The sequence below is a fragment of the Harpia harpyja genome, chromosome Z (genome assembly GCF_026419915.1).
Source record: "Harpia harpyja isolate bHarHar1 chromosome Z, bHarHar1 primary haplotype, whole genome shotgun sequence".
Classification (NCBI taxonomy): domain Eukaryota; kingdom Metazoa; phylum Chordata; class Aves; order Accipitriformes; family Accipitridae; genus Harpia; species Harpia harpyja.
In genome coordinates, this window is record NC_068969.1 from 10,712,792 (window position 1) to 10,738,799 (window position 26,008).

At 34.1% G+C, this 26,008-nt stretch overlaps 1 protein-coding gene across 1 annotated transcript in view; it reads right to left on the reverse strand.

Moving 5' to 3' along the window:
- The window catches only part of DNAH12 (dynein axonemal heavy chain 12), a 72,794-nt gene that overhangs the window by 12,117 nt on the left and 34,669 nt on the right, over positions 1-26,008 (reverse strand). The window contains exons 35-59 of the mRNA XM_052778441.1: positions 25,692-25,880; positions 24,861-25,012; positions 23,997-24,135; positions 23,743-23,909; positions 22,407-22,662; positions 19,970-20,269; positions 18,593-18,771; positions 16,804-16,996; positions 16,552-16,713; positions 14,368-14,562; positions 13,412-13,545; positions 12,906-13,068; positions 12,372-12,452; positions 11,000-11,176; positions 10,029-10,160; positions 9,497-9,586; positions 7,800-7,940; positions 7,424-7,665; positions 6,935-7,082; positions 5,930-6,075; positions 4,235-4,449; positions 3,066-3,258; positions 2,009-2,201; positions 839-1,011; positions 189-329 (exon numbers count right to left, since the gene is read on the reverse strand). Coding sequence (XP_052634401.1) covers positions 189-329; positions 839-1,011; positions 2,009-2,201; positions 3,066-3,258; positions 4,235-4,449; positions 5,930-6,075; positions 6,935-7,082; positions 7,424-7,665; positions 7,800-7,940; positions 9,497-9,586; positions 10,029-10,160; positions 11,000-11,176; positions 12,372-12,452; positions 12,906-13,068; positions 13,412-13,545; positions 14,368-14,562; positions 16,552-16,713; positions 16,804-16,996; positions 18,593-18,771; positions 19,970-20,269; positions 22,407-22,662; positions 23,743-23,909; positions 23,997-24,135; positions 24,861-25,012; positions 25,692-25,880 — 4,301 coding nt within the window. The remainder of the gene's footprint in view (positions 1-188; positions 330-838; positions 1,012-2,008; positions 2,202-3,065; positions 3,259-4,234; positions 4,450-5,929; positions 6,076-6,934; positions 7,083-7,423; positions 7,666-7,799; positions 7,941-9,496; positions 9,587-10,028; positions 10,161-10,999; positions 11,177-12,371; positions 12,453-12,905; positions 13,069-13,411; positions 13,546-14,367; positions 14,563-16,551; positions 16,714-16,803; positions 16,997-18,592; positions 18,772-19,969; positions 20,270-22,406; positions 22,663-23,742; positions 23,910-23,996; positions 24,136-24,860; positions 25,013-25,691; positions 25,881-26,008) is intronic.

Below are 26,008 nucleotides of genomic sequence, written 5' to 3' on the forward strand. Positions count from 1 at the left end.
TGCATGTACTCACATACTCCATCACTTGTAAATATTATCAGTATTAGAAAACCCCAAACATTCATGATATTACTCCAAAGGCTATACTACCAATATGCACGGGAACACGTTATCTCAGCAATACCTTTTTCCACTATAAGAAAATCATTAGTTTCTGTTATTAAGAGACTTCACAAAAATGGGCTTACATGAGAAGATTACAACATAGCAAAAACGAGAAGAGCAGCTTGTCCTTTTCAAACAGTGAACGACACACATTGCAATACAAATTGTATGTAAAGTGGTCATTTAGATATCGAAGTCGCTTCTCCAAAATTTTGGATTTGTTACTAAAAAGAAAAGAAGTGAGAAACTGAGACTTCAAATTGAATAACTTAGGCAAATCAGTTAAGAAATCTAAATCTATTTAGAGTTGCAGAGGAATTATATTAGGACCACATGCTCCACAATGGTCTTAGATGCCCATTTCACCCAAGTTTCAATTATACTCAATGTTTTACAGCTCTTTTAAAAGTCACAAGCAAAATAATGATCTGAAATCAATTTGCCAGTTAGGTGGTGCACTCACAGTGTTCGTAATGGAGCCTAGTTCAGAATCAGACTTCACCCTTTCTCTAAGTCACATTCTCAAAAATACTTAAATAAAGCACATGCTTACAGTTCATTATTTGCTCAAACAGTAATTAAAAAGAGCATTTACTTCATTAACAAATCACATTTTGTTTCAAAAACCTGCATTTAACAAGGCATAAGAGGTACATGGTTTCAAAATGGAGGGAACTGTTTATAAGAAGAGAAGGAAAACACTTTATTTTACACCAGAAAAGACTGTATTTACCTATCATGAATAGAGTTGATGAAGAGGTTAACAAACCAGCTAAGGGAGTACTGGTACATGGGATCAATGTTTGCCAAGTCCGCAATACTAAAGAACAGCACTGATGAACGCTTTGCAATAGGTCGATAACCTTCTCGAGATTCGGCTATTTTAAGTTCTGTTTTCTCTGCAATCTAAATATGAATAGTAGTTGATAAAGAAAAGCTTTCAATATTCTCTTTTGTACAAAAATATTACTACTTAATAACATTATTAAAATACTTCCATACAGCACTTTATAATGCCAGAGTAAGACAACTTTTATGTTCCAAAATGCACAGTCACAGTAGGTGATAACTACACTAGGTAAAATGAGTACTTGCCCTTAACATAGTACTGCCTGATCTATTTACGTATACTACAGGATGCAATAGACAAAACAAAGGACAAAGGAGGCACAATGGTTTCAATGCATTATTTAGCACCAAAAGTATCAATCTTTATCTCTGCAATTTTCAAAAACATGGGTAATTTCAGACTGGTTACGTATTTAAGCTCTAGTTATTCTACTGTAAATCAGCTTTATACAAAACAATACTTTGAATATAAAGAAGTTTTTCAAAATTTGACCATCAGACATATTCTGAGATTGCATTTGATAGGCATTAACAAAGAGCAGGAAGGCCAACAGCAGCTTGAAGGAAACAGTAGTATTGGATTTCTGTTGAGTCTATAGTAATTTAAAAAAATAAAAATATTTATTCTCTTACCAATGTTATTTAGCTCTCATTGAGTTCAGCTGATATTTTTTGCATTAAGTATAACAAAAGAATCTGCGTTTGCATACATACGTTGGTCACCCAGATTATTAATGTCTCCCTGAATATTTTTGTCATTTTAAAAAATTAGTTTCTTCTTTTATCTTAACATGTTACCTTAACTTCAAAATTTGTTACTTCTCACCCAGTCCTTACAGATAGATACATATTATTTAAATTTTTTTAATTGGAGACTTAATAAACCACCAGTGAAGATGTGAGAACAGATCCAATTTTATTTCTCTTCACATTTCACAAGCACAGAATTTCCTCCTTACACTTTGCATCTCATTTGCATTCCTTCTGCTAGCTGCAACTTTTAACATTTAATTTCTATGTACTGTTAACAAAAACACATATACACACTCCTTACCTGCTGTTTTTTTGTGATCTCATTAGCCATTATTTTAGCAGAATCCAAGACCTCAATAGCAGTCTCATCTTCCAGAATGTTCCCTTCAGATGAATGTAAGGTTTCTAAAATTTTCTTCTCAATTTCTTTTAGATGCTTTTTATTGGCTGCAGATTGAAGGATGAGAGCATTTCTTTCCTCTTCTAATTCCGGTCTAATGAAAAAAACAAATACCATAAAAACAGTTAATGTTCATCTTCCACTGACTGTAAAGAAAGCCCATGAAGATGACTCCCTCTTCGTACAATGAATATTTGTGAATGCTCTCTTCAGTTTAAATAGGTTGTTACTGTTCAGCATATGTTTATAATTCTGAGTATAGATTTCTTTGCATAACTTCAGTATTTGGAAATGATGGTCTAAACTTTAACATCATAGCATTTTGCACATGTCAGTACATCCTAGTTTTCCTTTATTGTATCTCTTCTGCCTGAAAAAACTCCATGTGATATGTGGAGTAAGTTTACTGCTGGAAACGCTTTTTTAGCAAACAGAATTTAGCCTAATTGCATAGCCATTTCTGTACAACCTAGAAACTACTTCTCTGTATCTCTGTGAGGGTTCAGATAAGACCCATAATCAGCTTCAGAGGTACTGTGCATTTATTTCATATGAAATTAAAACTAAATCCTCATAATTCTGCATCCTTGTCTGGAAGCTCAGTCAAATTGCAAAAATCACAGTAATGACTTAAACTTCAAATAATATTTACATAGTTTTCTAACATGAAAGGAATATTTCAGGAGAAAACTGCCATGAAAAAACAATGATTTTACATCTGCTATTTTAATTAACTTGTGGACACTTAACCCACAGTAAACAAGACAATCTGTTTCCCTAACAAACTTTTTAGATATGACAACTAGAAAAACAACTTTTTTTTTTTTTTTAAAGCTGTTACTGAGCAACATTTACACCATGTAACATTCATTTTGCTTTCCAATAAATTAATCTCTCATTTCCTTGGAATTACGCCATAAAAACTTTAAATGGCTATTTGCCATAAAGAGAGACTTACCTCTCTTTTGCTACGACAATACCTAGCAATTGGTCTTCAAGTCCCTCCGGTGTTATCATAAAATTGAGTAAAGAAACTTTTGTAGCAAGTTCAGGCATATAATGTGGATTTCTCAGTTTTGTGGTAATAAAAAACTTGAAATCACTGGAATACTCAATAATGGTCTCACCAAGCCTGATACACTCCATGCCTCCTAAAGTTGAGATAAGAAATGTTAAGAAAACCGTTATCTTCTTCAATTACTTACAGAAAAAAAATTACTTTTGTGATTAAATAAAAGCAAATTTCTTGTCAATGACAAATTTCCTGAGAAGGAACAATAATTAAATAAATAAATAAATAAATCTGATACTCTGAAAAATTCTCACAGACTTCAGTGAGGCCACATTTTACTCTTAGCAGATGAAATCCAGTCAATCCAATTACTACCGTACTTTCAATGTGCATATACAATACTGGAGATGGCAACAGAGCGCCATGGAATTATTCTTAAATATGATATTCTTACAGACTATTCTTTCCTTGAATTACCTGTCTGAAATAGGAAACTCTAAAAAAAAGAAAAACAAACCACCAAAGGGATAAAAAGTGTTTGAGCTTTTCTCTCTCTCTCTCTTTTTTTTTTTAAGTATGAATGTGAAAACCAGGAAAGGTAAACTATGTAAGAAGGAAGGAAAACATATTTGTGCTATTCTGCAATTTTTCTTTTTATCCAGGAGGAAAACAAAGAAAAGTTTTAAAACCAAATTCATAGCTACTTAGCAAGTTTCAGAGAAACACAGGAAAATTGTGCCTTAAGCAACATGCCTTGACAACTTTCCTTGATTTGTGCAAAATTTAGTAAATATTAGTATTAGACAAAAACATATGAAAATGAACAACCAAAACATAATTTCATTGAGAATCTTCCCTTTGCAGAGTCAAGTGTCTTCATTTAGTCTCCTATAGTGACATGGTGAAGGTTTTCACATAAAACTACTATCATGTGATAGGTGAATGATATTTATTAAAAAATAAAATAAAACTTCAGGCCATTGTGAAGTTACCTTCCTCTTACCACAGGCAGTAGTAAACCAGAGAGCAATAAGAAAAACATCAGACAGTACCATAGACTACAAGATGAACATTAATGTAATCTACTTCAGGGTTCAAAATTAATTTTTGTGTACCTTGTTTAAAAGTCTGTTTAAGTAGCACAGGTTCAAGTGATGGGTCTAGTTCTTCTCCAACATTTTCTAGCAGAAGTGGAGTTCCAAACTGAATGCAGTTCTCCAGGGTTCTCATATAATCTGTGTCACTGACCTTGATAACATTCAGGCGGTTTTCCTTCTCAAAATTCTTGATCCATTTATTTGCTTGACCTTGAGGATCAATCATTAACGGCCTAGAACATACAAGACACAGTTTTCTCAGTGCTTGCAGGAGTTTTTAAAAAATTTAAACTATTTAAAAATGTTTATGTGTCAGGCTGTCAAGGAAAAAGTGATACAATTTTGATTCTGTTATTTTAACAGATCAGTGAGAAATGGAGGTATATATATTTTATCATAATTTGAAAAGTAATACCAAAAATAGTTTTAAGAGTTGCAAAAAATGTTCATAACATTTTTTATAAAATACACCAGAATGCAGAATTCTTGTAAAATCTTGCTCTGCCTCTCCCCTGGAATTCTCAGTATTTAGAATATATTTATTTTTACAAATTTTGAGTTCTTTCTCATACATTTTTTCACTTAAAAAAAAAAGTCAACAATTAGTTGCAATTTAAATCTGATATGTTGGTATATCAGCTAGTATAAGGCTGGAAATATAAGTGGGGCAGGGAAAGGTGACAATATTTTAATTTTGTTTGACACATTTGACCCCCTTTGTACTTGCTGATTTCATCTATATGTATGTATTTTAATGTGAGGCATGAATGATATCAAACACCTCCTCTAACTGCACCCTCAGAGAATTAAGCAACATTCTAAAAATGGAATTACACACTATAAGCTGAATATAATCTGAATCTACCACAAAGACTAATTCTTAAGAGAACACAGATCACAAGAACATCACTAGAAAGTTTTATAATCTTGTATTTCTACTGAGTGCAGATTATTTGCAGACAGCTATCACAAGTTTTCATATAATGTAACAGATACTATCCTTGAAATAAAATTTCAGTTGGAATTTAAAAAAAAAAAGTTGTTAAAGGTCCTAAAATAATACTTTATATAGATGAGAGTTTCACACACAATAAATATCTATAAAGCATTAAAATATCATCTGATAGCCTTATAACCATAAGAACCTGAAGTGGACTGTGATGTATCTGGACCCTGCAACTTACATAACCTGACTCTTATCATTAAACATGTGAAGCATGAGGATTTATGTGTAGTTCTAAAACCAATTCTTATAAATGCTTTGCTAGCTAGTAATAGGACAACAAGGTACAATATTAGAAAAAAAGGAGGGGAAAAGGAGGAGGAGGGGGAAAAGAAGGAGGGGGAAAAGGAGGAGAGGGAAAAGGAGGAGAGGGAAAAGGAGGAGAGGGAAAAGGAGGAGAGGGAAAAGGAGGAGAGGGAAAAGGAGGAGAGGGAAAAGGAGGAGAGGGAAAAGGAGGGAAAAGGAGGGAAAAAAAACTTTATCCAAGAGCACTCCATCTCCTGAGAGGAAAGCTTTCAAGTAACTACATACACAAATCTCTAAAGTGTTACACATCTTAAATTTCTCAGGAGCTGGATATAAAGGTTCCACTCTTGATTTCAATCACATTGTCTCTACAGAAGCTACACTGTCTCTAGACATTGTATGCTTTTTTTAAAAAAAAGTGAAAGCTTGTTTGGATTTGAAAATTAAACCTTTTTGTCACCTACCAACGTCTTGAATTGTCAACAATGACCCCATTGTCTACAGAAAATATGTCCGTTGGCAAACCAGCAATATTCCAGGCTCTTATTTTTATTGGGTCACCAAGAGTCTTACTTAAAGAGAAATTCTCAGAACAAGGGATATTTTTCTCCTGCGGAAAAAAAAGAAAAGAAAAGAAAACCCTGTTTAACTTTATTCCATGTTTCTTTACATCTTTTATTAAATGCCACTTAAATCCAAAGTGACTATGTGCAATTTCTTAAGAGTTTGAAATAGGTCAAGTATAAGAAAAATTCTGGGAAAAATAATATCATAGTTTCAACAGCTAACTATATTTCCCCACTGAGTATTTACTCTCCAAATTTTGTAGGATTTGTCTAGTTTTTTGTACATTCTAAATGTGGGGATTTTGTTACATAAAGTTATGACAATGCATTACCTTAAGAAACTCACACACAGTTGGAAATCTTCTAATGACTATATCTTCCAATAACTCAATACAGTAATCCAATGCTGATTTGTTACTGTTGAATGTCACAGCCACAATCAGTGACTTCAAGTCACTTGATTTATGAATTATGGTGTTAGTATAAGTATGTTGGAACTGTCCCTTTGCAAACAGCATAATCGACCATTTAATTAACATATAAATATGTGCCAGTGTAAGTTATTATAGAAGTTTTTTTACATTATACATAACTGCATTTTAAAGTTAATTCTTTCATATAAAGGCAAAAAGAGAAAATTCTGAGATTTTATTTAAGTAATAATCAAGCCTTACAAAGTCAATGATGTGCTCTTGTTTCTGATATGGTACTTTAATTCTAGAGTAAATTAACTGATTTAATTAAATTCAAATTTACAGAATATTGGATCAGCAGAATTTATCCCATTGATCTTAATGAGTTTTACTAGGCTAATATTAAATAAACGACAAGCTATTTTTGAGGCCTTTTGCAGCAGTGTGAAAAAAAGCAAACAGTCATTTAAATCTAAGATAACCTTCTAACCTTGCACAGTTTGCTCCAGTCTTTGGTACATTCTTGTCGAAATGCAGCAGTAAAAGCTCCAAGATATGCTATCACACCAGCTGATATCAGAACATCTCCTGTCAAATTATCATATGTGTCTTGAAGATCATTTGCAGCATTATTCCATCTATAACAAGCAGAAAATACAGAAAAAAAACGGTGCTGAAACCTCCACATTAATGATATTGACAATAAAAAACAAATTGTTGTTGTTATCTTAACTTCAGGTGGAGAATAAGGACACTGTGTTTACGTATTTTCTTATTTTGAAGACTTTCTCTACAATTCTTCAATGTTGCTGCCCATATTTTTACATTACAAACAATTAGGAATCTTTCAAGGGCCCAGACTGTTACAGTCTTCAGCAGTACAGCCCTGAGAGATACAGCATTAAAGGCTCAGAGAACTGATGTTCAAATTCAGTTTCAACAATGGCTGTTATATCTGACATTTGAATGTTAACCTGACCTTGATTTCTCTCCACCAAGGCCTCCAATCAACTTCTCTGCTCGTTCTAGTTTTTTAGCACACAGATCAACCTGGAATTCTAAACGAGCCTTTTCTTCAGTTTTCTCAGTGAAGGTTTGTTCCAAAGCAGCCAAATGATTTTCAACTGCTGCAAGTTCTTCTCTCTTCTGATTCAAGAGTGTCAGTGTCTTTGCTAAGGACTGCTGTGCCTCTCTTAAACGATCTTTCTTGGGTGCAACCACCTATTCAATTACAACCAATACACAAATGCTTAAAGCACATTTTGTAACTTCATTATTTAATACAATGCTTAGGGTGAATATACCAAGCTAAGGAAAGATTTCCTAGCACTGAGGGACTAGGATCAAAAACGCACCTTTGCAACCCTGTCATACACCTCCATTGCCATAATCCATTTACATAAACCCTCTGCTGCTGAGGAAGCTTTAGCCACCTTTTGTGGATCAAACTCAGGATTAGTCAAGTACTCAGCCCGAATCTTCTGCATGACAGCTGCCTGGATAACAAAAGCATTACAGCTCATCAAAGTCTTGTGGCTGACACTTTAAAATTACACTGATTGATTGCCATTTCTCTACACAATGAAATAGGAAAGAACTACTCAGTGTTAACTGTAGTAGAAACCACTGCTCATTTGTTTCTTTTGATTTTTCCTATCACGCTTTCTGGCCTTTTCTGGTTTTCACCCTAATCCTGTCCTATGCCTTTGGTATGTCTTCCATGTGGTAGCTACCTAAGTGCTAAGAGCATTACAGTCACATAGAAGCCTTAATTTACACTGTCCCTTGTGCAAAAGATGCTGATTTCCTTATTTGCTGTCTTTTCTCATGACACAGCTGTTAGGGATCATTATAAAAACATGTTTCTACTAATCTAAGACAACATCTAAATGAATTACATTGCTTGTGCCTACTTTTGGGGACTTTTTTTATAAAGAGCTTTTTTTTTTTTTTATAAAGGACTATTTTTATATTCAATTTCCACTGAATTGGGCAAACAGCAAGAATCACACTCTCAGATAGTAAGGTCTTCGAGGGAGATGGTCATATTTTAAATAAAGTTATATAGCTAGTACATTTCTGCATTTACTCTATATTCTTCTAGTATACTTAACAAAACATTACCCATTTTGTCAACGTTCATTCAATCAAAATACAACTAGAAACAGCCATTAAGAAAAGCATGAATGTGGGCAGTTATTTAAAAATAGAAAAAAGTTTATAATGCCAGAGTAATTGATTTAGAAAAACTAGTACAAAATAAGGCATAGAAAGGTTGGACAGGGATCACATGTTCCCTGGTTCCACAAAAAACCCGAACCAAAACCCAAAACAGAATACATGAAATGAGGTTAAAAGGACTCAGGTTCAGAAGAAACAGAAGGAGATACCTCTTCATACCACTTAAAGTAGACTTCTGGGATGCTTTATAAAAAGATCTTGTAGATACAGAAAGTTTACATGGGCTTAAGCAGACTAGAGAAATTACAGAAGAGAGATCCACTGACAGCTACTAAACACACAGAAACTACATCCAGCTTTGGAAGTCCTTCACTTAAAGTGCTGGAGGCTGGAAGAATATTTGGAGAAATTATCATATATGCTGTTCCTACTCTTTCCAAGACACCTGCTTATGGCCATTTTTAGACACAGGATAATGGACAGGACAGACTATTTACTCTGATACAGGGTTTTTTACATGTTATTTTTACCTTTTGATGAGATACTACCTATAAATTGCAAAGTTAGAAACATTTGTGCACAGAATGACATTTCATTCAAATAGAAGACAGGCTGTCTTCCAAAAGAAATTCTAAAACCTTCTGAAATGCCACTTGGAATGCTCACCGTGAGGAATTTTGACTCACTTTCCATGATCATACTCATCCTATAGGGACACCCTATCATATTATAAAGATCCTTGGTCATAACAGAAGTTGACTAACTTGGGACAAATGGGGCCTCTGATATAGTATTTTCTAATTTTTTTTTTTTCCCTGCAAGAAAGTGTCTACATGGTAAAAATCACTGAAAAATTACACAGAAGTCTTACTGGAATATTGTCCTTGTCATACTCTTTCAAATCCTTTAAGAAATTCATGTCACCAAGCAGTTTCTTGCTTGGAGTCCAGTAATCCAAAATCTACAAAATACAGTAGGAAATATCTTTTCAACCTTTCAAACACACAAACAAAAAATGACAAATCTCTTTTAACTAAAACTCATGTATATTTAATACTGATGACCTCGTATCTCCTTGAGACGTCAATAAAGGAGAAAGCCTATCAGATCAAACATTTCCCCCAAACCATGCCCAAACCCCAAAACTGAAGAGTGTCTCAGAGAAGAGTTATGTATTATCTATTATCTAGATATAGAGTCAAGCAAATTAAATGTGTTGTCTTTGCACATTACAAAACTTTAAAAATTTGGAGTTCTGGAAGTTTTCAGTAAAATAATGGATGGAGGCTGTAAGTACTTGCCTACTTTAGTGGACCTTGGGTGATCTTGTTTACTGAAAAGTGCTCTGTGTTGAGAAGAACATGAATTACACTTTTATTTGAAACTATTGTCTGCCATTTTACCTTGCCTCCAGTCCCTGAAGGATCTGCAATTTTCTCAGGTTTTACGTCTTTCATGACACAGACAGCAGCCATGACAAGTTTGACACCAGACGGAGGATTTTTCATTGATTTGACAATTGATATATCAGAAGGCTTAAATAAAAATCACATTTAAAAAAATTATGACAAATGTTATGCTTTTCTCACCACTCAGATAAATGAACTAACAGAAAAAAGGGGGAATTATAACACCATTATCAATGAACATAATTAGAGAGGACTTTTAGATGGGATGATACAGTGTTAGCAAGACAATTAACAATATCCATCAATGTATCCTATGCAGGGGAAATAAAAATGAAATAAATGCTAGTAACTGTAAACTAATGATTAATTAAAATTATGGTTTAAAAAGTCCAGGTATTTTTTATTTATTTATTTTATTTTATTTTAAAAGTCCATATATTTTTTGATACAATTCCATAAGTGTCATCTAAGACATCTCATATACTTCATAACTCCTACTAAACTACCTCCTACTATACTAAATTCCTGCAGGACTTTCCCAACAATTCCGCTTTCAGATCATGTGTAAGTCATGACAAGGACAAAACCTTTAAACCAAAGATCGAGATAATTCTTAGCTATAAACAAATGCCATGTTACACACTGGCAGTCAACATTAACTTCGCTCAAAGAGGAAATTCAGCTGATACCACTGCTGGTAACTTCAGGTTTTGGTTACTTTTACCACAAGTGGGCTTTCTTGCAAATAAACAATTTTTTTAAATGCCCCCCTCCCGTTGGTATTCTGAGTACATGAAGAACAAATATATTGAACTACGACTGTACAGGTCCTGTCCTTTGCCAAAACCAAGGAAATTTAACACTTTGCAAATTCTTTTCATCTTAGTGCCTTCTTTCCCAAATAAACGGAAGGGTTTAATCATGTTAAATAACTCTTTCAAATGCTGAAGTTTAGATCAGCTTGCCTTCAAAGTGTCAAGAGCATCAAGTGCAGCCTCCAGGGCTGGGATTGCTTCTGCCAGGTCACTCTCACATTCATTTTTCAATGTCTGAGCTTCTTCAGCTTTTTCTGTAGCAATTTCTTCATCTACTTTTACAGTTTTTCTTTTTTGTTCTACTTCTGCAGATTCTATTTCTATAGTCTAAAGAAAAACACATGGGTGAGCTTCCTACTGAGCAGTGAATGATCAAAAATAAACTGAAATTACCCAGTATAGCACTTATGGACTACTTCAATTTTCTCTTTATATTTTAAAGTATTTCAATATTTTCATATATTTTCAAATTATATTAAGGGAATAATTTGTTTCTTAGCATAATGCAAAATCATCATGGAGCTTTAACAGTAGGTAAACTGCATGAAATCAGATTACTATCAATAAAAGCTATTTAAAGTATGTTTGAAGTTCAGGAGACAAACTCAATGTTTGTGCATCAGGCTACAATTAAAAAATGACTAGCTTTTATAGTGAGTTTTCATAGCTTCATAGTCTATAACATTGACTACTAAAAGTTATTTTCTTTTCAGTGATGAGTCAAGACTTCATACAAGTACTCCCTTTTCAGTTCCACGTAAGTGACATCTAGTTTTCTTATATGTTTGTAACAGTAGGTAGAAGAGAGATCACTGTATCTAAAAACACTTACAAATCAGAAGTGCATAAAAACGTCAATCAAATCTTGTTTTTTTGTGATGTGACAGTAACATACTAGATAAGTGTATTTTCGCAAGCCAGAATTTTCAAAAACACGCAAAAGATTGGTTCCTACATCCCACTAAATTTCTATTAAGTGAATCCTTTTAGAAACCAAGTGTGTAATCCCTGTGTATGCAAAGACAGACTGTGCAAAACTGTTCTTGTTTATTTTGTATGCTGAAGAACTATATGTGGTTTTTGCAATGTTTGTGAATGATTTTGGGAAATCCAGCCTAACCACTATTAGCATGAAAGTTCCTCTAACATCCTTCAGCGTGGAGCTTAGGCAAGGACTGTACATCCAGAGTCTGTACCTTACATAAAGAACACAATTTTCTTCCAGTTCTAAGGATATAAGCATAAATAGTGACAAGTTTCACAATACTGCAAACCCCAGTAAACAAGAAGTGACCTCAAAAACCTGAATTCAACTCTTATTTTCTGAAAGTCACATATCAGCAACCTTATACAGGCATAGTCTTTAGAACCTGACTACAATCAGCTGAGATACTGAAGTTGAAGTACATTGTATGATTAAGATTCCTCATTCAAAGCTAATTATTACAAAGGTGAAATTACGGATCCCAAGCATACACATGCTTACATTAAAAACCACAAAACTGTATTTGTATAACTCTACCTTCATCATGTTTGCATTATCAAATTTAGCCTCTTCCAGTTTGGGCTGCAGCTGAACTAGTTCTTGTTTCATCTCACCAACCTATACATATGCAGAAGAATCAGACAGGATTCAGAAGTGCCAAGTACAATTTCCAACAAATTCTATAAGACCTAGATTTTACCTAATGACTAATTTATTGATAGAAGGAAATAACATTGTTTCAAATCAAAACACCTCAGAGACTTATTTTTTATCTCATATGTGCAATCTCTAATTTTAAGAACTACATTCACTTACAGTCACCTGTCAACCATTTAGCAAAGGGAAGTTCTGTTCACATACTGCTAAGCAATACATGCTTATAGGTCTGTGGCCTCTAGCACAACTGCTATGACTGTAAGAAAGAAAAGGTAAAATACATTTCTTATAGTTTTACTGTTGAAGTTAGAGCTAAACAAAATCTGAAGTAATGCTTTTGACTGACTTCTCCAGGAAAAGACCAGCTTTTGCCAAACATTTTGTATTTTCAGTTCCATTTTTGTCCTAACTCACTTGTGATTCAGCAAAAGCTAGTTTATCTAGTCCATTCACATATTTCTTCTTGGCTTTCATTACAGCGTCTCGTTTCTGAGTAAGAAGTTTCCGAAACGCAGCAATAAGCTCAAGATAAGAAGCAGGAGTAACATAATTATGGCGTCCCAGACTTTGCAAGAACCTATTAAAAAAAAAAAAAAAAAAGAAAAGAGTACCTTTAAGTTTTGTTTTCTTTTTCTAGTTTAACTATTGTTAGCAAAGTTATGTAACTGTTTGACAAATAATAGGAGTAAACAATTTCGACAATTTTATATATTTTTATGCACGCAGATAGTATACATTAACTTTTAAAACAGAAACTAGTAGTAATGAAACTCAATCACCTACTATATTGTTGTTTCTTGCTTCTAAAAATTCAACCTTTGAGTTCTGTGTTGCTCAATTTACTACTTTCAACAGCATAATCTTTTCCCTCTTAATATTTCTATAAATTAATGAGTTGTTTTCAACAGAAACAGACTGACCTTACAGAGAGTGACAAAACTGAAGTATGAAAGTATTTACAGATTGGCACAACTTCCTGACGCTCACTGTCTGTGAGCTGAAGTGTTTCTAAGAACTTATTAGCCACACGTTCAAGGGCATCTTCAGGCCACGGCTGAGGGAGAAGTGAAGAGAGAAGCATTTCTAAAATTCAGCTGTTAGCAGTCTTTATAATTTAAAAACAATTTTTACCATTCAAACCACCAGAACGAGACACACTAGTCCCAATTACGTCTCAAGAAAAATTAACTGATATGAGGGTTAGATCAGGCAGCAGGGTCACTACCCATGCAATCTTCTCTGGCAACTCCTGGCTGACCTTCTAGTTAAAAGCTACATATTGCCATTCTACCCAAAGATTTCTGTGTCTATGTCATCCTTTGGCAGAAAAATTAATTAATGTCAGCACCAGGCCAAGCTATAGAGCTAACTGCACTTCACTGAGAGTAACACCCATTACATCGAGGATTGTTAACTACAGTAATTTTCCAAGTTTTATTCTGCTATAAAAGATCTACTGATAAACAACAGGACTTGTATTTGCTAGTTATTCCCATGATGCATGACCTCTTAACAGGGAGCAGAAATTATGATCATTTTACAATCACATTGAAATTGTTTCTCTAGTCCTTTAAAACACACATACTATGCAATAAAATGACAAATTACCATCACCAAACTGAGACTATTCACTACTTCAGAAATGTAAAATTTGTAGCAACAAAATTTAAGTTTCCTTAGTTGTAAAAATGCTTAGATTGCATATCAAAGAGCTCCCAAAATATTACAAAAAATGCCTATGCTATTTTAAAATTTTGAAAAACATGGAGTACTTCTATACAGAAGACAAGAGAAAAATCTAATGGGACATAAAAATACAGATTCTTAGAAAACTGAAGTAGTTTGTTGAGAAAACAATATAAATACTTTCACGTACCTGGAACCAATCAATAGTACAGCAGTTGATGAGTGAGGGAAACTGCCTCAGACGACTGCGGAAAGCATCTCCAATTGGGCTGAATGCTACCACAATATGGAGATTTTCTTTGCAACGGTTCACAAAAAATGCAAACAAGGCCAAGGGACTGAGTTCTTCATGTTTATTGCCAGCCTGAACTATTGCACGAACACCCTTAGGAATAACACATAGTGTAAAAACTGTTATATAATTTCTCGTTAAGCACTTCTAAAGTCCTATATCAATCCTGTTAATGAGCATCACCATGACGTAAATTTTTTATTGATAAATGAAACAGAATAAACTAGAAAAACTGTATTAAATAAATAAAGTAGTAGTAAATAAAGTAGTAAATACTATTTGAGAATAGGATTTGAGTCAAGGTCAAGGTCACAGTATTTATCTGTGACCTTGACAACTCATCTGCTGCTTTGAGCAACTGAGAATACACCAGAACAAAAACTAAAAATCCATCCCAAGATGAGTTCCAGATGGATAAGACACATTAAGATCAGACAGAGGGTTAAGACATTCTGAAGAATCAAAATTCATAATCAGATGCCTCAAGAAATAAAGAACCAAACCCTTCTAATGATAAATACAACTATCAGGTTTAACTACAATCAATCTTCAGTCACTCAAAGATTTAGAAGATAGAAACAGATGAGGCAAATTACTACTCTCATTACACAAAAGCCACTACAATAAAAGCAAATGTTTTTCTCATCATCTACGCTTAAGTGCCACGTAAGTCCCCTAAACGATATTTCAAGGCATTAACTTACTAAGGACTTTTTTAGCTTTAATATTATACTAAAATATGCTGTATTTATGTAACTGGAGAGGAATATTTAAGTTTCAAACATCAAAACATATTCCATTTGTTCATTTACCAAAACCAATAATCTCTCAAAACAAGAAACCTCTAGATTTGAAATTAAAGACTACTTCATAAAAGTATTATTATCCTCAATTAACAATCCATGAAACACTGACTATAAACCCCTAAAACTCAAATTATTCTTCCACAAAAGCATGTATACTTTACATAATCCCACAATTAAAATAAATGACAAAAATTAGTTTAGTAGCAATAGAGTAAAAGTGGAAATATTTTGATGGAGCAGATTTAAATGAGTAAAAACCAACTTTGGTCCAGTTGGCATATTATGGATAGCTACCAAGTTCTAGCATACACCAATTGAATATGTTCATACAAACTATAAAATTGCAAGAGAGCCACATTATCTTAATATTGTTATTATATACCTGGCAAGAATGAAACAGTAATAGAGAAAGATGGTTAGAATTATAATCTAACTTCTTTGCAAAATACATGGAATACAGGTATCAACATGCTCTATAACTTAAGCACAAGAACAAACAATACAGTAACATTTATCAAGTGACATAGCTATTTCAATAAAAAACATTTGTGTATGTACTAAGGACCGCTCTGAATGTCAATAGAAGCATACCTAAGAAATTTATTAGTAAACATACTACAGAGATATGAAGACAGCACAGCATACAGTTCCAAATATTGTTAGCTAACATTGTTTCCAGCTTGATGTATACAAAGACTGATGCCCCTCACTCCCAACTGGTGACTGCTATTTTGAAAATCTAAGCCTGATTTTAGTTAGAAATTTTTTTTAAATTGCCTGAGTACATTGCATCTTTACTTCTGAGCCTGAATTCATGGAGCACCCTTCCCCAACTTCTCTCTGAGTAGAAATGTCAAGACTGAAATTCTGTCTAAAACGCCATAGTGTTCTAGACAGCAAGGGTCTATTGACAAAAGCAGGCTGTGTTTTTTTAAAAAAAAGTCTTTGTCCTTAATTGATCAATGAAAACATTATGAGGTAGATTCTTTTTGTGCACAATAAACTGCAAAAAATAATTATGGCCACAGGGCGTTTGTGAACAATCAAAGCTCCCTAAATGCACAACTTAATGTGTTTGTGAACAGAATGCCAGGTCAGAACTAAAGCTAGTAGTAGGCATAAGCTACTCCATAAGTTTAATAATAACTGGCTGATTTATCTAAGGTCTCAAAAAAAGTCACAGAATTAAGTGCATATATCCAAAGGCCACACTTCACACTGAACTGACAAAATAGCTTAAAAGGGAGGTGACATTAAAGAGAATTTCTAAAGATACCTCTATAATTTCTTGTTTTTCATCTGCTGCAAAAAGATTGGGTACCTCCCCAGTGTTGAGGACACTGTCAACATCTTCTAAAAAGCTTTCTTCTTTAATTTGTGAATCTGTGATTATAAATACAGTTTTCAAGCCTTTTACACCAGCATTCTTCAGAAGACTCTAAAAATGCAAGACAGTTGAAATATTGTATATTCCAAAACATCCTTCCTCAGAATTAAGTCAAAATGCAGACAGGTTATTAATACTCACTTTCAGATCTTCTCTCCACTCTTTTGTACCATAGGTCTTAGAAATCTCTGGTTGAAAAACACACATTTTTGCCATGAATGCTGCTAGACGAGTCAAAGACTGACGTCCACTTCCTCCCATTCCAACCAACAAAGCATTACCCCCTGGCTGCTTCAGAATACGACTTATACGAGACAAATGTTCCAACACATACCTGTATTTGAAATGTGCTGATTACCAGAATGGCAGAAATACATATACATATAAATTTGTGAACGTATAGAAGTAGCATCTCCAAAACAAATTTCTGAAGGCGGGGTGGGGTGGTGGGGAAGAGGAAGAAAGGGAGTGGGTTTGCACCACAAAATAAAATAAAACTTACAATTCTTCTATTATACAAACATCAGTATTTAGCTAAATGACAAATTACTACAAATTACTGAAAGGAATAGGCAGTGGTGAGAACAGGAGCTCTATATGGATAAAGGTGTCAAAGAAAACCAACAGAAATTCTCTACTTCTAAACCATAACAGTATTATCAGTTTTAACTTTCTTGAAGTATAACAATTTAAATACTTTTAAAGGAACAACTGGGGAAAAACGGGTTATATCAACACCCTCTGCCTCTGGCAGTATTTTATAACTTACATGTGAAATAGATATTGGAACAACATCTTCAGAAAGCAGTATCTGCACATTACTGAGAGTCCTATCTATTGTGAAAACACAAGTACAGTTTATCTTGGAGTATGCAGCAAGGTCTATAGGAAATGGCCTGTTTCAGCACAAGGCACAGGGTAGTTAAAGTAAGCTGAGTAGCAGTTAAAAGTGGTCTCAAAAAAAGGTTAAGGCATTTCAAAGAAGATAAATTCTTGTTTATTTTGATTGGTTAGAAAAATAAGAGAGTCAAATCCAGATGTTATCCATGAGATTGGACTCTAAGCCTACAGTCAGACATGCTCTCCCAGCTGCTGTTCAGTGAGGTAACTGGGATATTGCTTCTACACTCAGGAAGTGCCCTCTGATCAGAGGCCGCCAGCTCTTCAAACTCCCAGCATAGCTGTATATAAAGGTACTCACAAATCCAGCTCGTCAAAATGACCTAGACTGAAATAAACTGCTATTAGAAGTGTTTAAACTATCCCTAATTACCTTCACAAAGCATCTATGTGTCAAGTTACACTGGCAAGTATGAAGAGGCAGTAATCTCTAGCAATAAAGAGGAGGAGGGAGTTCTGACCTCCCAATCTGTCTCAGTTGTAGTTCTGCCTGATCACAAGTTAAGGTAACAATAGCAGCCCGCAGAGTCTAAACTTTCATAGGATTAGCTACAGCACCAGGCTAGGTACACACCCCGAAGTGGGGCACAGCTGTGCTGCATCACAACGGAGCAGACAGATGGCGATGATTGTGTTATATCTCACTCTGTACCTCACAACCATAGAATCCTTGTCCTTGGTGAAATGAAAGTCCAGTGGCTGCAGACAAAACTGATACCCATCTTCACCCCTAACAGAGGCCTAGCAGAAGCAGAGCACCCACCTGATTTGGCGCACAATGTTTCTTTAACAACCAAGGGATGTATTCAAAGCCCCTTAGGAGAAAAACTTCTCGTTATTTACTTTTGGATAGAAAAAGCAGGGGCATAAGAGAAAAATCAGTTCACTTCCATGCAGAACAGTGTAACACCACACACACTTTTGTGGATGCATAAAGGGGAGGAGACATACAAAAAACACAGCCCACAAAATTGGATATACTGAATTATCAACTACTGCTTAAAGCTCTTAATAATACAGATCAATGCACCTGAAAACTACAAGGTTCATTCTTGTTTTGTGGGTCTGATTATATTCATCCAAACACTGCTCCACAACATCACTGAACAGCTGAATGCTTGGAATTTCAACATAAAGTCTTTCATCTCCCTCAAGTTCTGGATTCATGTAGTCACCAAAAAACAAACTTCTCATGTTTTCTTCCGTTACCTATGGTAAATATTCAACAAATTATGAAATCAAGTTTAATATTTAATGAACATATCCCTCACTGGAATTTTAGAAAACAAAGGAGAATTTAGACAAATACTCAAGACATGAAACAAGCACTCTGAAATATTTTGACTCACAGATAATACCCACCTCAAAATTCTCTATTTCCCATATTAAACAATATACTTATTCTTAATTTGTTCTTGGAACATAATTGGCTCAAATAGCCATTAGCAGTCTCACAATCATGACCTTCAGATTACACCAAATTTATACAGATGTATGTTTAGCAATTTTCATTATATTATGAAATGGATAACTACGACCACAAAGTTATTTCTTCTATACATCAATGAAGTGACAGTGGAAGAAAAAAAAGAAAAACAGAAAAAGGAAGAGAAGGCATACAGTCTAACATGATCATACAACATTTTAAAAACTAAAATTTCATAACAATTACAGAATGCTGTTTACCACACAGTAACTCAGTCACAGGCTAAATTTAAAAAGGGAATATTTCTTTATCCTGTAAAGCAGGTCTCTGGAAGTCTATTGAAGAGTATTTATACTTGTATTTCTCCTTGCAGGCACAATACTATGCGCAGATCCCAGCTACTTTTGTGGTAGTGATTTATAAATTACTCTGGTTGTTTCTGTTACCTTATCTCCCATTGCCCAAAGATTCAGTATGTGGTGTTACATCTCCAAGAAAAGATGTGACAGAATTTTTTTGAAAAGTTGCTCTGCTGACCTACTGATTAATTGGATGCTTTATTTCTATATGCAGACATCTAGGAGCTTAATAAAACACTACGCTTGATAAATTGAATTTCATAAGATATAAATACCCAGGGGTTTGGGGGTAAATGTGAAAAAAACATTGCACTATTTTTTTAATTGAATAAGAAACAAGTTTTCGTTTCACTATCAAATACACAAAATTCTTTTATGGAAAAATAGTAAGTTTATCCACACTTTAAATGAAATACTTTTGAAAAGAACGCTTATGTACAACACTTAAACCCTTCCAAACATTTTTACTCTTTTTTTTTTTTCCAAAGAAGCCATTTTGCCACATTCAACTCAAAATTTCAAGCACCTTTGATCCAAAATTTCACCTCTGATTGAGAGACTTACTAGTCCTAAATTTATAAGGAAAGCAATTGTTTTGTGACAGGTTAAACATAATACTCACAGGTGTGTTTCCTTGCTTCAGGTGTGCAAAAACTGAATCAAATGCTTCTTTGAAATGTTCTTTCACGATATCTCTCATTAAATTGAACAGCCAGGCTCTATCATTGTCTTCCACTAGACGGTCATAGAAGACCCGAAATACCTCATGTACAAACAGCCGAATCATTACATGTTTGCTTTCAATTGATTTTCTCTTAATGAGCAAGCAGCCATGGATAACACGTGAAAAGTCACGCAGGTTGAATGTATAATGAGATTTGGCTGGTGTGGGCAAAAGATTTTTGATGGCTTTCTTGTACACCTTAAGATAATAACAACAAAGAACAAAATCAACAAAACAGTAACACCGACTATATTATTACAATAAATCTTAAATGTTTTCTAAAATTATATTTCTCCAAGAAAAACATTTCACACTTAATAATCCTAATAATGTCTAAAGATCTCAAAGTCCTCCAAATGTATCAGATGCACCTTCTGCAGTTCTGGAACTATGTACTACTAACCTAATTGAAAATGGAAAAAGTAATTGTAGCAAGAGTAAAGAAATCTGTTGTAGGACCAGGAATACCAATCAGATCTCTTGACTTCCTTTAATTATATGATATCCTCCTTCAAGTGAAGGACTCAATGATATGTAATGGTAACTTCCTAGATTTTCAGTTGTTTAAATCTATTTGTTTGCATAACTACAAATTACTCAAAAATAGAGTCAATAAAAATGCTGAAGGAATAGGCAGATCAAGAAAAGTGTCTCTTGACTATATTTTGCTCTAATGTGAAATGCATCAGCTGTGGTTAGCTCATGCTGTTGTAACAGAAACAGTGTCATTTCTTATTACATTGAACATAAATAACATGCTGAAGCAAATGCTGACAGAGGAAACTTTTAATCTGTCTCTGTACACTCACAGGTGAAGACAATTATCAAACATCAACCGGCTAAAAAAAAAGTACAGTGAAATCAAGTGTTACAGGCTTGACTATATCCATGGTACTGAGTACACATTCCACCTGTTGTCCCATGTCCAAAGCCAATTCCAAAGCCCAGTTCTTGTATTATACTTTAATCCTAGGAATTAGAAGGTATTGTTTACCAGGATGAAAATTCATGTTAGAACAGATTCTCTAGCAGGTAAATGCGTATGAGTCTAACAGTATAAACAAAATTTGATGCAGTCTGATGAGAAATACCTCCATCACTATTAAAATACAACACTCTGAAATTGGTCTAAGATGTATCCTGACAAAACTGAATGTTTTAAACACGTAGTCAAATGCATTCAAATTGCTAGTAGCTGCTACTATTATTTTCTATTTAAAGAAGCAAAACTTGTGAATTTCTTGCAAATTATTTTTTTGTTTGTTTGTTTTGGGAGGATTATTTGGACCTACAAAAAGATTTCTAGTGGCAGTAGTCAGTCAGCCTTGTGATTCATACATTGAATGTATTATCTAAGAGTAGTTCTGAAACACCAGCTCTGCAAGTCCTTGGAATGAGATGGATTCAATCTTGAATATGTCCTTGGGTATAAGCAGAACTAGTGGAAAAGTCTGAGAAAGGCCTCAGCTCTGCAGTAGAAGGAAGTCACATCCCCTGTGAAACTTCAGCCATTTGATTTTGCCTTTGAAGCTGACCAGATTTTCTGTCAGAATTTTTCATCGGTCAAATATTAGCTACCTAATGCATTTCCATGATGAATACTTATGGTAGGCAATAGATTTGTTCACACTGCTAATGATTTCTGCTACGTAATAAGCCGGCAAAGCTATACTTTGATATTATGTCTGCAACTTAATGCTTCATTGCAAAAATGTCACGATTTGCCATTCCTTTCTTTACATGTATAGTACATTGCAAATGGGACACTTGCTAAAATCTGTCACATGAAACTTCACAAAACATTAATAAATTCCATACAGCCAGGTCTAATGGCTTTCAGTTTCACAACATTTCTGTGATGTCTTTTGTCATACTGGAGTCAGATTCTACAAAGCGGCATGTTCATGTTGGCTTCCCTAGTCTGCTGTGATGTGCCCATAATTAGCGTAAAAACTAGGAGAGGAAGGAGGAAAGTGGAGAGGGTGATTTCTTCATTGTTAGTCTCTCTTAGAAGGAATTTTGGAAGGGTTGTGATTGATATTTTCATTTTGTCTTTGCGTGTTTGTGACAGCTTCCTGTGCCTGTCTTGACATTATGTGGACAGGTACTAGGGAGCCCACACTAACACAAATTTAAAGACAATTTTCCTAGAGTAAGACGGTTACTGCAACAATGAAACTAAGATGCTTTTGTCAAAGCAGATGAGGCTGTATGTTAAAAATAAGAAGGAACAAAATATCTAAAACCTCTACTTCACCAATTAAATTATTATAAAGCCAGTGGAACTTTACTGAACAAATTAAAGGAAACTTCCATTAAGGTATTTGCCTCTTACCTCTAAAGTGGCAGTGACAATTTGATTTCCAGTTGTGAAGAGCTCAGCAGAAAATTCACTAGTCCATAGGTAGAAAGCTACTACGGTAGAGAAGATGCGGACCATTGTTTCATCACTAAAAGAATTAATAGCGCAAATGTTGAAGTGTCGCAAAAATCGAGGAGTAACAGGATTCCTCCCACCGCCTGGAGGCCCCATAGCAGCAAGTAACTGTACATCAACAAGTGTAATTTTAGATGTGTCCTTTAAATCATACCTTCAAAATAAATTGCAATGTGACATTTAGTTAGTTACAGATATAACACATTAGTTACAGCTTAGATGCATCTATATTACAGAGCACTCTCTGTATGCATACCATATGTACTTAAAAATATATTACATTACATATATTACATACTATATTTTTTCTATATATTTATATATATTTTATATTAAAAAAAAACAAACAAAAAACCAAGAACAACTAGTCTTATAACTATGGCCCAGTTAATCTCAACACATCATGCTGGCCTGAAAGAAAGAATATTTATTTAAACTGGGTTACATAAAACCTGACATGAAATTTTGAGACAAGTATTTAAAACTGTAACGTGGCAAGATGTATTATCTCTATTCAAGAGCAACAGATATTTGGGCCTGGAATCACAAAAGTAGCAGTATTTGAGAAGTGCCTGGAATCACAGAATATTCAGGCTAGAAGGGACCTCAGGAGACCACCTGTTCCAACCTTCCAATATAAACAGAGCCAATAACCTCAAAAGCAGGGCAGACCTTTAGCTTAGTTTTCTTCATGCCTATTACCAGTTGATTTCATTGTTACTTTAAAAAATTATTTTGAAGTGTTGTTAAAAAAAAAATTTGTGATCTTGGATGACAGTAAAAACCAATGCAATGAGTAAAATCAAAAGTTTTATATAATTGCATATATATATATATATATATATAAACCTGCCAATTCACTGTGAGGAGGAAAAGAAAGGAAAGAAACAAGGAACTGCACTGACAAAAATAAAAACAATGAAAAATGTAGACAAAAAAATCCAGGTGTAAAAGAATGATTTTATTTATACATACAAATACTGCTGAAGTTCAGCAATAAAATCTAAAAAACCCAAACCAAATCTGATCATCAATTTCTTAAACTGAAAAGTCACTTAAAGAGCAAGAGAGAAGTTGCTCTAACTTTAAATAACATATTCTTATATAAACCAAAGCTATCTTAACATCCACAAAGCAGTTTAAAAAAGTTTTTGAAAGTAAAATTCAAGTCAATAAATAATTATAACAGGAAATGCAGCAACAAAAAAGTTTAAATTGTAGTTCAAATAATTACCAAAATCCATGGTCACAGAACTGTCTTAAAAGTTCTATAGGAGGCTGTGCACCATACTTCTCCAAAGCAGGCATATTCATATCATCTACAAAAATAATGCACTTTTTTCCCACTGGAGGGCCAAAGACTCCTTTGCGCCTCTTGTCCAGCCTGGCCATAATAATGTTCTATAACGCAGACAGGAATATTCAAAACACAGAATAAATATTCATACATGTTATCTTTATGAAACATAAATTATCTATTCTACTAACCTGGGTCTGATTGGCACTGGTTCGAGCTGAAAAATTAATGAAGAAGGGAAAGTAGCGCTCCTTTTCCAAGTTGTTCATTAACTTGTCCTTGACATACACAGATTTCCCAGTACCTGTTGGTCCCACTAAAAGCAGTGGTCTTCACAAAGAAAGAAATAAAGCGTACAGACTAACAAACTGTATGCTAATTGCAATTAGAAGTCAAAGGTTTTACTAATTTGCCCTGCTTGTTCTACCTCTAAAAACATTACACACCTTAAGAAGAAACTAAAATGTTTTAACATGTTCATATAACCCTCTCATAATTTTAGTTTGCTCCCACCAACAAGACAAAGGGGACAAAGTGAAAGAGACATTTCTCATTCCCTCATTCTACTGGCTTTGGAGTACGCATGAACATACATGCGAGTTAAATTTCTTCTGATAGGTCTTGCAGTAGTTTAAACTTCATAAAACTTTCAGCCTTGAAATTTAATGAGAGGCTGGTTTATATTTCATTCTCTTATATGATCTGACCACAGATAATGTAACTCATTTTGATAGGACTAATCAAAGAAAAAAAAAAATTTCATTACCAAAGAAGACAGAGGGTACAAAAACTCTTTGGGCTGTCATAACAGCATCCTCAGAACGAGCATACTAAAACTGGATTATAATAAGGCTTCATAAAAAAAAAAAAAAAAAAAACAAACAAAAAGAGACTTTAAGGCAACAAATTGCATTGGTTATAGTAAATGTCTATTTTTAACAGGCCAAATAACCTTTGAGGGCTTGATAAAAACAATGAAGTCAATGGAAAGAATAAGAGATATTTCTACCTATGACCAATATTTCAGAAATTTGCAATGAAGTAACGTAACTTACTTCCCATGGGTAACGAATAGCTCTATCAAATAGGTATATCGGACTGTATCCATAGTTGGGACTATAATATCTTGAATCTCCACATTTTTATCACTGTAATTAATATTTTTAATAAATCCATTCCAATGAACCCAACATCCTCTGCCTTTCAGCTAGAAAGAAATACAGATGTAAAATAGAATGGTGTTACTTCTAGACATATGGAAGGTTTTCTCTACTACTTCACTTTTGAAAAATGAAAATAATGAATTTTAATAAATTAATTAATATTAAATGTTTCAGAAATTCATATTTAGTTTGCTTTATCTCACTAATAAAGTGTTAAGGTACATACATAAGCTTAGACCCCTTTCTTAAAGATATTGTTCAGCTAAACCAAACAAACAAAAACATACAAAAACCCAACAGAAGAACATATGCAAAAATTAAAAAGTGTAATTATAATCTAACATTTCTAATGGATACTATAAACAAAATTGTAATATAAGCAAACTGCCTATGGGCTCAATATCCTGCTTTCCTTCAGTCCACATTTCTTCTATATGAAACCAGATTCGGGTCCATCAGCTTAGCTTTAGCTACAGAATAACTATAATGTGGCAACATTATAAATATAACTGATGTGTACATCTTGGTGTTTTCTAAAAACATTTGGTCAGCACGTTAGCATTCAAAAAAGAAGTGAAAAATGCACTGTGGGATTTAATCCAACACCAATACTCTACAACATCCAACAAGCTTTGTAAAGTTAAGATATCCATCTAGCTATGTTTTCCTTCCATTCAGACCGTAAGAATCCACTCCAGTCAACACAGAAGCAATCAATCATACCTCATACATGTAGTCATAGACCAAGCCTTTCTCTTCAAAGGGACACTCCCATTTTCCCACACTTGTTGGTACAGGATTTATTCCAGATTTCCCAGCCACAGTTTCCCTCAAGAAAATATCAAAAATTATCCTGCTGTCACCATCACAAGTTCCACCAATGGACCAGATTGTGGCAAAAGCAAAGCAGCCCTGCAAGAGCAAAAAGATGAGCAACTGCCTAAAAAGTTGACATATTATGTGAACCTTGTACAGTCTGATTAACAAACACAGTTCTGAAAAATACTGTTAAGCAGATAGGTGTTACAAGTTACGCTTGG